At 32.2% G+C, this 11,890-nt stretch overlaps 2 protein-coding genes across 2 annotated transcripts; one reads left to right on the forward strand and one right to left on the reverse strand.

Moving 5' to 3' along the window:
* The first annotated feature begins 7,857 nt into the window (after positions 1-7,857).
* Positions 7,858-10,118, forward strand: LOC120360029 (putative nuclease HARBI1). Its single transcript, XM_039459560.1, has 5 exons — positions 7,858-8,440; positions 8,545-8,741; positions 8,873-9,020; positions 9,257-9,401; positions 9,483-10,118. Exons 1-5 carry the CDS (start codon positions 8,207-8,209, stop codon positions 9,779-9,781), a joined length of 1,023 nt encoding a protein of 340 aa, XP_039315494.1. The 5' UTR covers positions 7,858-8,206; the 3' UTR covers positions 9,782-10,118.
* LOC120356884 lies at positions 9,916-11,879 on the reverse strand. The gene is made up of 6 exons (XM_039459561.1): positions 11,669-11,879; positions 11,285-11,470; positions 10,893-11,010; positions 10,705-10,788; positions 10,493-10,624; positions 9,916-10,418 (listed from the first exon to the last, which is right to left on the reverse strand). The coding sequence occupies exons 1-6, from the start codon at positions 11,708-11,710 to the stop codon at positions 10,138-10,140; spliced, it is 843 nt and encodes a 280-aa protein (XP_039315495.1). The 5' UTR covers positions 11,711-11,879; the 3' UTR covers positions 9,916-10,137.
* Positions 11,880-11,890: the final 11 nt, after the last annotated feature.

The following is an 11,890-nucleotide window of genomic DNA, read 5'->3' on the forward strand; positions in this document are numbered from 1 at the left end:
TTAATGTCATGGTTTGTTACATCGACCTCAGATAAAGAAGTAGAACTATCAGCATATGCTATGGCTGCAAGTCGTCTACGTTTCTGTCTCTCAGACAATTGCAGAAAAGGTTTACGCTTGTCCATTTTTTCTATTGTTTTTTAAATGTTTATTAAAAAGTTTTTAAATTTTATATTTGTTAATTATTTCAATCATATATGTAACAAATATTATAAATATTACAAATATTACGACAATACGACAAACAACAAAAAAAACTATGTAATCCTTTCTTTGATTGCAGCGTGATAACATTGTAATAATTATATTCTATGTGTGTATACATACATACGAGGTGTGTTCAAAAAGTATCGCGAATTTTGTGTTTTTTCAAAAATTATTTATTTATTCATGAATATCTATTTTGTCCCCTTCAAAGTAATCCCCATGAGATATTATACACTTGTGCCAACGGTTTTTCCAATCTTCGAAGCACTTCAAAAAATCATTTTTTTTTATCTTGTTCAGCTCCTCCTTCGATGTCGTCTTTATCTCGTCAAGCGTAGCGTAACGTCGTCCTTTCATGGGCCTCTTCAGTTTAGGGAACAAGAAAAAGTCACAGGTGGCCAGATCTGGGGAATACGGTGGCTGCGGCATCATTAGTGTGTTGTTTTTGGCCAAAAAGTCGCGCACAAGCAACGATGTGTGAGCAGGGGCGTTATCGTGGTGCAAAAGCCAATTTTTGTTCTTCCACAAATCCGGGCGTTTCTGGCGGATTGCTTCGCGCAAATTGCGCATAACTTGCAGGTAATATTCCTTATTGACCGTTCTACCCTGTGGCAAGAACTCATGATGCACCACGCCCCTGCAATCGAAGAAAACTGTCAGCAAAACTTTCACATTCGACCGAACTTGGCGCGCTTTTTTCGGTCTTGGTTCGTGCGGCAGCTTCCATTGAGATGATTGAGCTTTGGTTTCCACGTCATAACCATAAACCCACGATTCGTCACCAGTTATGATCCTCTGGAGCAAATTTGGGTCGTCGCGGACAGAGTCCAACATCTCATTAGCAATGTTCATGCGATGCTGTTTTTGGTCGCAATTGAGCAATTTTGGTACGAATTTCGCGGCGACCCGTCTCATGCCCAAATCATTGATAAAAATCGAATGGCACGAGCCAATCGATATGTTTAGGTCCTCAGCAACTTCTCTAACGGTGATTCGACGATTGGCCAATACCATTTTCTCCACTTCATTAATTTTTTCGTCTGTTGTTGAAGTGCTCGGGCGTCCGGCACGCTCTTCGTCGTTCACATCTTCTCGGCCTTCTGAGAACATTTTGTACCACCGATAAACGTTGCTTCGGTCCAAGGTAGCTTCTCCGTATGCCACAGTCAACATTCGGAATGCATCCGCGCACTTAATTTCGTTTTTCACACAAAATTTGATACAGGTTCTTTGATCCATTTTTTTGAATAGGTAAAAATCGAAGACGATCCAAAACACGTGCAAGCAAAGCAGCTGTCAACAATTAAGTGAACATTCAAAATGGCCGAGCTTGTCGGCATAAGTGAGAGACATGAGTACCAACATAACGCCACAAAAAGATCGAAATTCGAATATACGTAACCCGCGAAAATTCAAAATTCGCGATACTTTTTGAACACACCTCGTATATATATATATATATATATATATATATATATATATAGATAGATAGATAGATAGATAGATAGATAATTAGATATGTATTACTCAACAGCAAAATTAAAGGATTACCTATTTTGACTCCGGAAAATAGATAATTCAAGAGAGTGTAACTTTGTCAAAAATAATCGTAAATAAATGTAAAAAAAAATATTTTAAATCTTGAAATTTCTAGCTTTGAGATTGATAAATTATTAAATGATTTACAGATTGTTTATGAAATAGTGCTGATTTAACTGGGGCTGCAACAAATCTTAACATTTTTTACAAACTTTGCAAATCCCCACAACGTAAAATGAAAATTCCACAAAAATGCGGCTTACAACATTCAAAAGCTTGAACCTTTATCTTTAATTTGAGTGCTTGTTGAGCGTTGTACGATTTTTATTCACTGAATTATTTAACATTGAAACAAAAAAGACCATTTTTGCTTCAATGTTGCACAACTCAGTGAAAAAAAATCGCTCAACACTCAGCAAATACGCAAATTAAAGGTACTGATTTACGCTTTTAAATGCTGTAAACCGCATTTGCATGCAATTTTTATTTCACGTCTTGGAGCTTTGCAAAGTTAGTAAAAAATTTTGAGATTTGACGCAGCCCTATTTAAATCCGCGTAACTTTGTAAACAATCTGTAAATCATATAATGACTTATCAATCTCAAAATTAGAGATTTTAAACTTTAAAATGTTTTTTTAACATTTTTTTACAATTATTTTTTATAAAATTACACTGTCTTTAATTACGCCTATTTTTCGGAGTCAGAATAGGTGATCCTTTAATTTTGTTATTGAGTGTGTGTGTGTGTGTGTGTGTGTGTGTGTGTGTGTGTTTGTGTGTGTGTGCGTGCGTGCGTGCGTGCGTGCGCGTGCGTGTGTGTGTGTGTGTATACATATATACAGAGATTGCATTTTTACTAATTAATAACCTATTTATTGTGATTATCAATTTTGTCAACTGAAGTGTGATGTTAGTACTTCAACTTTACTTCTCAAGAATTATAATTAAAGTTTCCTATTTATTTCAAAAAGAGTAAGAGTTTCCTGTAGTTTGTACTAAGAATTTTGTTCAAGAACGATATCAAATTTTAATTTGAAAAATGTGTTGCTAATTTCTTTTCCAATTTAAAGACCGAATATTTTTGAGCTTAATAATTTATTTTTTGTGAATGTCTGGAGTTTTTAATACGTAAAAAATTTTTGTTTTAATAATACATAAAAAATTTGTAACAAAAATTTTAGATACAATAAGTTTCTTGTATTTTGATTGTTAATTTACTTATTTTGAAGAGTTATCGATTATTAAAAAAAAATGTCAAAAAACAGAAAAGTTCTGTCTTTCGTTTGGTCTTTAATTTCAAAAAAAAGTTAGCACCTCCTATTTTTTAAATTTTAATTTGAGATAGTTACACAGCACAGGAAACTCCTGGAGAGCTCCTGGGGAGCTCATTAAATTTCTTTTATTGAACTTCAAAAGAACTCGCACAGAGTTCCCCGGGAGCTCCTACGTATTTTATACTATTAACATTGTTGTTATGCAACTATGTTTGCTGGAAAGTTACTTCTGATTATTAAAAAAATAAATAAATTCTCTAATGCATTAATGCTTCAAGGCACTGCAATCAGATATGATATCCGATAAATCATGAATATTAAAGTGAAAATTGACAATAAAATTAAGATTTAAGCCTGCTGCAGACGATACGTTTTTTCTTACGGGATTGCTTACGTGCTCCTATACTGGCAGTCTTACATGCTCCCGTACTGGAAATAGGTAGCTTACGGGCTACGCTACTGGCTCGCGTACTGGATTTTCGTAATAGATCATATCCTATTTTTCTTACGTGATTCTATACTGGTTTATTGTGAAAGCCAATCAGGACGCAGTCTGTATAGGTTATACTGGGTTATACTGTCGAAGTGTTGTCAAAGTTCAAACGTGAATTCACTTCGCAAACATGACGTCGTGCAAAAATGAAAAGACTTCAAAATAATCCAAAAAAAGTATTTTATGTTTAATAGAGGCCTACGGGTGACACTCTTTTGGACACAGCACGATTGGACACCAACCAATCATCTTGACTTATCTAACCAAACCAACGGAAAAACTCTAGGCATCGGTCGCTGTGAGGGGTGGTGTCCAATCGTGCGGTGTCCAATCGTGCGCACCCCGAGGCCTACTAATAGGAACCAAGTTTATATGCGATAAACACACCAAATTACCATAATAAGCACAGTAAAAGTAAGGCATTAAAGAATGTATTGACTGTCGACTCCATAAACGTCGGCGATATTTATTTTGTTGTCGCAATTTTTCAATAATTAAAAATAATACAATAGCAATTTTACGACAATGTACAACTGTTGCAATAATTTCATCCATCTCATCTATCTCATCCATATTTAAGCGTGCCGCTTCTATGAAACAAATTTGAGTTGCTCAGCCCGTACGAAAACTCACACCGTGTGAAGCCACGGCCAGTAGCACTGCCAGTTCCATTGCCCGTACGGTAGCAAGTAAGAAAATCCAGTTAGAAATCCAGTAAGAAAAAACGTATCGTCTGCGGCAGGCTTTACTTACATTTATTTCTTCTAATTCTTCTTTATATGGGTCGTTGGATTTTCAACTCCTCCGGAGTTATGTTCCTTTGTAGGAAATTAAAGCCTGCCGCAGACGATACGTTTTTTCTTACTGGATTTCTAACTGGATTTTCTTGCTTGCTACCGTACGGGCAATGGTACTGGCAGTGCTACTGGCCGTGGCTTCACACGGTGTGAGTTTTCGTATGGGCTGAGCAACTGAAATTTGTTTCATAGAAGCGGCACGCTTAAATATGGATGAAATAGATGAGATGGATGAAATTATTGCAACAGTTGTAAATTGTCGTAAAATTACTATTGCATTATTTTTAATTATTGAAAAATTGCGACAACAAAATAAATATCGCCGACGTTTATGGAGTCGACAGTCAATACATTCTTTAATGCCTCACTTTTACTGTGCTTATTATGGTAATTTGGTGTGTTTATCGCATATAAACATGGTTCCTATTAGTAGGCCTCTATTAAACATAAAATACCTTTTTTGGACTATTTTGAATTCTTTTCATTTTTGCACGACGTCATGTTTGCGAAGTGAATTCACGTTTGAACTTTGACAACACTTCGACAGTATAACCTGGTATAACCCAGTATAACCTATACAGACTGCGTCCTGATTGGCTTTCACAATAAACCAGTACAGAATCACGTAAGAAAAATAGGACATGATCTATTACGAAAATCCAGTACGCGAGCCAGTAGCGTAGCCCGTAAGCTACCCATTTCCAGTACGGGAGCACGTAAGACTGCCAGTATAGGAGCACGTAAGCAATCCCGTAAGAAAAAACGTATCGTCTGCGGCAGGCTTAACTTTGACCACATTCACTTCCATGGACAATTCAGAAGACAATTCAAATGTTACCGGTTACCATGCACCGTTACGGGTGACACTTTTTTGGACACAGCACGATTGGACACCAATCAATCATCTTGACTTATCTAACCAAACCAGCGGAAAAACTCTAGATATCGGCCGCTGTGAGTGGTGGTGTCCAATCGTGCGGTGTCCAATCGTGCGCACCCCCACCGTTACTATGCTGGTTTGTCTCACACGCGCATGCGTGGAGTTCGCAAAAAAATGCGTTATGGCTCCTGCACACTGGCGCGATGCACGACGTAATACATGACAAGGAGTATCCAATAAGCGTATAGCTCAGTATAGCTCTTCCGGAATACCAACACGATCATTGTACACCCAAGGACTTTGATTCTGTCCATGGGGAAATTTTCCCAACTGAGAAGTCACAATCTTTCTACATACTTACAGTTCATGATTAACGTAATAACCAATAAGCTCTAGGCGTTTCACATAGCATAGGATCTATCATGGTGGAAGGGATAGCATGGTGTGCTCAATTTGCAGCCTTCTTTCTCTAAAATCTGCGCTCTCCGTCGTTTTTCTGCTTCTTATTCCAGAGGGCTGCCAACTGTGAAAAGTTGAAGTATTTCACTTTCTAAAGTCTGTACACCTGATATAACTGTCTTTGTCGGACGTTTTCTATTTTCACTCTATCTCTTTTCTTGCAGATAGTTACCGCTGTAAATAAATGTTATTAAATACAACACGACACAAAAGACTAATTGCGCTCATTGTAAAAAATTAATAAAAATTAAACAGTTTGTGTAAAATATAAAGATTAATAGTATTGAATAATAAAATAATATTTGAAATAACACTACAAATATAAATATCGTAATAAATTTTACGGTAATTTTAATAATTTTTTAATAAAGTTCTTAAAAATTTAAAAAACAACTATTGATATACAAGAATTTTTTCCAAAACAAGAAATAAATAGAATTATTAAGTCCACAAATCATTACAGAATATTAATTTTTTGTAAATAAAAAATTATTGAAATTTGAAGATATTTTTTCATTAAAAATGAAAAGAAAAAAATAGTTAAGATAGTTAAATTGAATTAAATAATATTCATTGATTTTATGCTTGAGCCACGTGTTGGTGTTTTTGAATGAACTGACTAAGACAATCTCTACCGACAAAATGTGAAGAAATAAGTCATTATTTTTTATGCAAGTTTCATGATAAATATAATAATTTATTATACACAATTCTTATATTATACAGTTTTTAGATACACATAATTATTTATTATTTTATACATTTCAAAGTTAAAAAACTAAGAGCTAAAAATTCTATTTGATTTTTTTCATTTTTTTCTTGTTTTTGGTGGCGTTCAACACATTGCATATGTTTCCTCCAGCCTTCGATTACTGTAATAATAAAACAAAACATCATTGTTTATTGTATATACCAAGAATTTTGTGGTAAATTAAGATAGCAAATTACTATCATCAGTAATCGTTCAATGTTGTTCTTACCTTCTAAATAGACCCTTCGGTGATTCTGCATCTATCATACATTCCTGTATATTCGATGGATCATCATGGCTGACGAGTAACTCGGAAGACTACATGTACATTTTCGTGGATGACGGGAAGCGGAAAATCTTCGGCTATGACTTTGAAGTCCATATTACTTTCATTGTTACTAAAATAGAAAATATAAATGTTACTTTGATAATGTTATGCAAAAAAAGGAATGTATTTTTCAGTAATTAATACATCAATTATTATTTATTCATTTTTACCTATTTTCCGTTTTTGGTAACAATAATGTTGGAACTGCACTCGGCAAAAGCGACTGTCTTCGAATGTCCATAGGAGGTCGAATCTTTTTACTTCTCACAAACAAATCTTCTGTGAAGTGTGCTAAGCATATATTTGCTGAAAATTCAAATGACAGAATAATAGTTAAGTTAACTAACAATTAATAAGTTAACAATTGTCTTAGTTTACATCAAGCACTTGATGTGTGCTATGTAACTTCCTATTAAATTATTTTAATTTCGACAATACGTATAAATGTATACATGATACGTACATTTAATTATCTTGAAACATATTGTATCAGTTTAATATACTATTCTTTAAATTTATTGCAAAAGTTAAGACAATTAAATAGAAAGTTGTTGGTTAGTATATATATCAAGTAATTGGTGTTAGGTTAGGTTGCTCTATTAAGATACAAATATTTACAATATTTTCTTTTGGAACAGTATTGGAATGTTGTGTGTGTGCCTGTATGTGTAATACAAATTGCAATGGAAATAATGTCATTACAAAAAATTGGCTAATAATATTTAATAAGACTTACCATTCTTAATATTTTTGGGCATAAAACTCTCTCCGATTCTCTGAATTCAGCCTTCACGCATTACTGCATTTTCCGGAAATCGGAAAAAGCTTACTTGCGCCGGCAAGTACGTTTCGTTGCAATTTTTACACGATTTCACTACACAATGTACCATTTTCACTTTATTTTACAATAAAGTTTAAAAAATAACCTCAAAGCACGTGTTGTTACTATGGACGCTATGAAGCAAAGACACTGAAATTGGAGCAATGACGCTGGCGGCGCTGGTATGACAGAAAAAGACTCAATGCACGCACTCGTACGTGTGACAAAGATGCGACCATCTAGGTTCAGCAATTTTCCGACATTAAATATTTCATTTTTTCACAGTTGGCAGCCTTCAGGAATAAGAGACACTTTGCCGTGAAAAGGGGCGTGGTTTAGCCAAATTGAGCACACCATGTTATACTTCCACCATGGCTGCGAATTCATGCAGCGATAAATCGCTGGCGACTTGGAAGAAGTGGGGGAAAAGTAACGCCAGCGTCAAGTACCTGGGGCCCTATTCTTGAACATATATCGCATACGAAAATGGCAGTTTCGTATACGACTTTAACAGTTGGTATTCATGAATGATTACTACGCGGTCGTATTCGAAAAATATCATGCGATTTACATCGTATGGGTCATGGCATTCGAAATAAAGATTCGTATGCGATAAATAACCAAAATTTTATATAATAGTAAAAATTTCATATAACAATGGCGGTTTTAAGAAGGTTAATTAATTTTAATGTAATAAATGTTTTGGAAAATGCAAACATTGTGTTTGAAAATAGAGAAAGATTTCAACGTAATGATCCATTTGAATTAAATAATTTGGAGTTTATGAGATTATTTCGTTTAAGTAAAGATATGGTACAAAGGGTAATTGACATAGTAGAGGAATATAGTGATCCAATTTCAAGAAGATCAGCATTAGATGCGGAACAAAAGGTAAAAGAAAAGCTGTATAACATGTAATAATTAATATGTTATAAATATTATACTTCAGATATATTATTTAGGTTTTGTATTTATAACAACTTTTATTTTTATAGGTATTTACTGCTCTTAGATTTTATGCAGTTGGAAGTTATCAGTTAGGTATTGGATGCAATGGATATATTGGAGTTAGTCAATCCTCTGTAAGTCGTTGTATTCGAGATGTAAACATAGTACTCAATCACCCCAATGTGTTTAACGAATGGGTTTATTTTCCGAGGAATTTAGAAGAGCTTACGACAATACGTAATGCGTACGAAAAATTAATTAAATTTAGTTGTTATTTAAAATTATTTGCGTTATTTATTTTAATACGGCATTTATATATTTTATATAGAATATGGATTTAAAATTATTTGAGTTATTTTAATATGGTATTTATAGATTTTACACAGAATATGGATTCCCAGGTGTCGTAGGATGTATAGACTGTACTCACGTGGCTATATTTCCACCCTCAAAGAACAATGAAATGTATCCAGAACATGTATATGTAAATCGAAAAGGATACCATTCCATAAATACACAGTTAGTAAGTAATTTAAATATATAAAATATAAAATATATAAAATAAAGTATATAAAGTATAAAAATGTAAATTAAAATATATAAAAAAATACATAAAATATATAAAATATATAATATAAAATATGTAAAATATGTAAAATATATATGTTTATGTAAGATTCATATTATAGCTATCAGTTGTAATGGAATTACATACAATTTACAATTATTTTATTTGATTATATTATTATTTTATTATAGATTTGTGATTCAAGAATGAAAATTTTAAATGTTAATGCTCGATATCCTGGAAGTTGTCATGATAGTTTTATCTGGAATCATTGCAATGTTTTGCCAGTGATGCAAACTTTACATGCACGAGGGCATGATAATTTTTATTTGATAGGTTTGTATACATTATACGTTTTATTACATTTATTTAAATATTTACATTTATAATAAAAAATTTATTTTATTTGTACGTTAGGTGATTCAGGTTACGCGCTAAGACCATGGCTTCTAACTCCACTGAATGATGTTCAACCGGCTACTCCAGAAGAACGTTATAATCAATGTTTTAAAAGAACACGCTCAATTATTGAAAGATGCAACGGATTATTAAAAATGCGCTTTCGTTGCTTGTTGAAACACCGTGTACTTCATTATACTCCAAACGTGGCTTCTAAAATTATAAATTCATGTGTAGTTCTGCACAATATGTGTGTAGAAAATAATTTACCTCTTCCAGATGATGATTATGATTTACATATGGATTTTGGTATGTGAATGAGAGACCAATGGAAGTTGAAGCTGCTGTAGGGCGTTTAAATCCTGATCTTACAAAAGCAAGAGTAATGCAACGCCGTATAATTAGAAATTTTTTCTTAAATTAAATATAAATCTATCAATAATGCAATAATTATATAACATTTTGTTTAATTTTATTTTGCTTATAATAATATTTTGTACACACATATAATGAACACATAACACATAATACATTTAATATTGCACTATGTATTAACAACTTATGTATTAACAATTATCAGTTATGTGCAGCTTTGGCACAACAATTTTGATCAGTTTAAAATAAAAAATAAACATTAAAAAAAATAAACATTAATAAACATTTTTCTTTTAAACTAATAACCTGTGTCTTCCAAATTTTCTACTTCTTTGTAAGTTATATTTTCTTGATTTATTGCACAAAAAGTTTCAATAGCCGCAGCAATTCGTTCTTTTGCTATAACATCACGTTCCATAAATTTAAGTTTTTTATTATAATATTCTTCACGCATCTTCATATCATTCTCCATATTTGTGCTTAGACATTTTGTATACGAAAGAGTATTTTCAAAATATCCTTTTTTTGTAGTACGTTGCTGACTGTGAGATGTGTTTTGTCTGCATTTCTTAATACCTTCTAAAATATAATTTATTTATTAAGTAATACAATATATTTATTATATAAAAACAATTTACTATACAAAATATTACTATGTGTTACTGCTGTTGTTATAGTTGATTTTATATTTTGATTTTTTAATTTTGTGTTGTTTATATTTGTATCTTCATTGGCTTGTCCATTGACTGATTCATCTGATATGAAAACACAAGGCTCCACTGATTCTGTAAAAGATCAACATTTTTCATTAAAAAGTTATTTTTGAAAAATATTTGACTTTAGAACTAGATATAAATATACTGACGTGATTTAGATATTAATAGCTCTTTGTTGCAATTAATTGATGACTTTACTTGAACACATTTTTTTGTATTTAAGTCAACATTTCCTACAAAATAAATAAAAGTTGATACAAGAAATATCATAAACATCTAAAAATAATACTTGTAAAATAAAAATTTAAATAACAAATAAGTAAATAAAAAAATTTACTTTTATACGTAATATCCTTTAATATATTATTATTTATTGATGCAGTTGATATATCTGAATTGTTCTCTTTAAAACCCAATGTATTTTCAATTTCGGTATTTTCAGTGTTTTCAAAATTCTAGAAAAAGAAATTAATTTTGTAAGGCAAACTATTGTAAGATTTCCATCAAACTACAATTCAAATTCGTATTTCGCGCCCATGCTTAGACATCGACTATTGGGCCTAATGGTACGATCCCATATTGGACGGATACTTTTCGCGTATGGTGTAACCATATCCGTCCATGGAACCGCACCACAAGGCCAAAGGCGGTCATTCAAATAACCCGTCAGAGTTTTACACTATCTAAAATCAATTTTTTATAAAGTGTATCCTATACTCAGATATTTACAAATTCAGCAATAGATTCGTCAACTGTAGCATCACCGTATATAGTAGTAGGTCCAATCAAATTAGCTACATCGTTGTCTATCATTGTCATGTTTATTTCTAATGGTGGACCTCCTCCAGTTTTTTTTAAACTTCGATTGATATCTGCTTTCTTTCCTTTTACTTTGTTTTTCATGTCATGCCAAGTCTATAAGATTACAAAAAAAATTAGTTGATCAAAAGTAAAGTTTATCATATAAAAACTACACAGATTACGTTTATGTATTATTTTGTGTATAATATGTATTTTATATATATTTTATGTATTATTTTTATTTTATACATATATATATATATATATATATATATATATATATATATATATAAAGTTACCGCATATATTTACCTTTCGCCATTGCTCCCATCTTTTTAGCTCCAGGAAGGGCATTTAATATATTAGTAATTTCACACCATAGTTTTTGAGCATCTTTATATGAAAATGTTGATGTAAATTTTGCCGACACTAATTCCGGATGATTATTCAGAAATTCAATAAGAATTTTTCTTTGTCCATTTGATATATTTCCTACTCGTTTTTCAGCCATCTTTTATATATGTGTGTGTGTAT

Source organism: Solenopsis invicta, unplaced genomic scaffold, assembly GCF_016802725.1.
Source record: "Solenopsis invicta isolate M01_SB unplaced genomic scaffold, UNIL_Sinv_3.0 scaffold_773, whole genome shotgun sequence".
NCBI classification, from domain to species: domain Eukaryota; kingdom Metazoa; phylum Arthropoda; class Insecta; order Hymenoptera; family Formicidae; genus Solenopsis; species Solenopsis invicta.

Bases quoted from the DNA above. Each gene is read 5' to 3' on its own strand.
- LOC120360029 (XM_039459560.1), top strand. From the start codon at position 8,207: ATGGCGGTTTTAAGAAGGTTAATTAATTTTAATGTAATAAATGTTTTG. The intron at 8,742-8,872 runs GTACGAAAAATT...TGGTATTTATAG, and splicing joins CTTACGACAATACGTAATGC to ATTTTACACAGAATATGGAT. The intron at 9,021-9,256 runs GTAAGTAATTTA...ATTTTATTATAG, and splicing joins ATTCCATAAATACACAGTTA to ATTTGTGATTCAAGAATGAA.
- LOC120356884 (XM_039459561.1), bottom strand. From the start codon at position 11,710: ATGCCCTTCCTGGAGCTAAAAAGATGGGAGCAATGGCGAAAG. The intron at 10,789-10,892 runs GTAAATTTTTTT...TTTATTTTGTAG, and splicing joins AAAGGATATTACGTATAAAA to GAAATGTTGACTTAAATACA. The intron at 10,625-10,704 runs GTCAGTATATTT...GATCTTTTACAG, and splicing joins GCTATTAATATCTAAATCAC to AATCAGTGGAGCCTTGTGTT.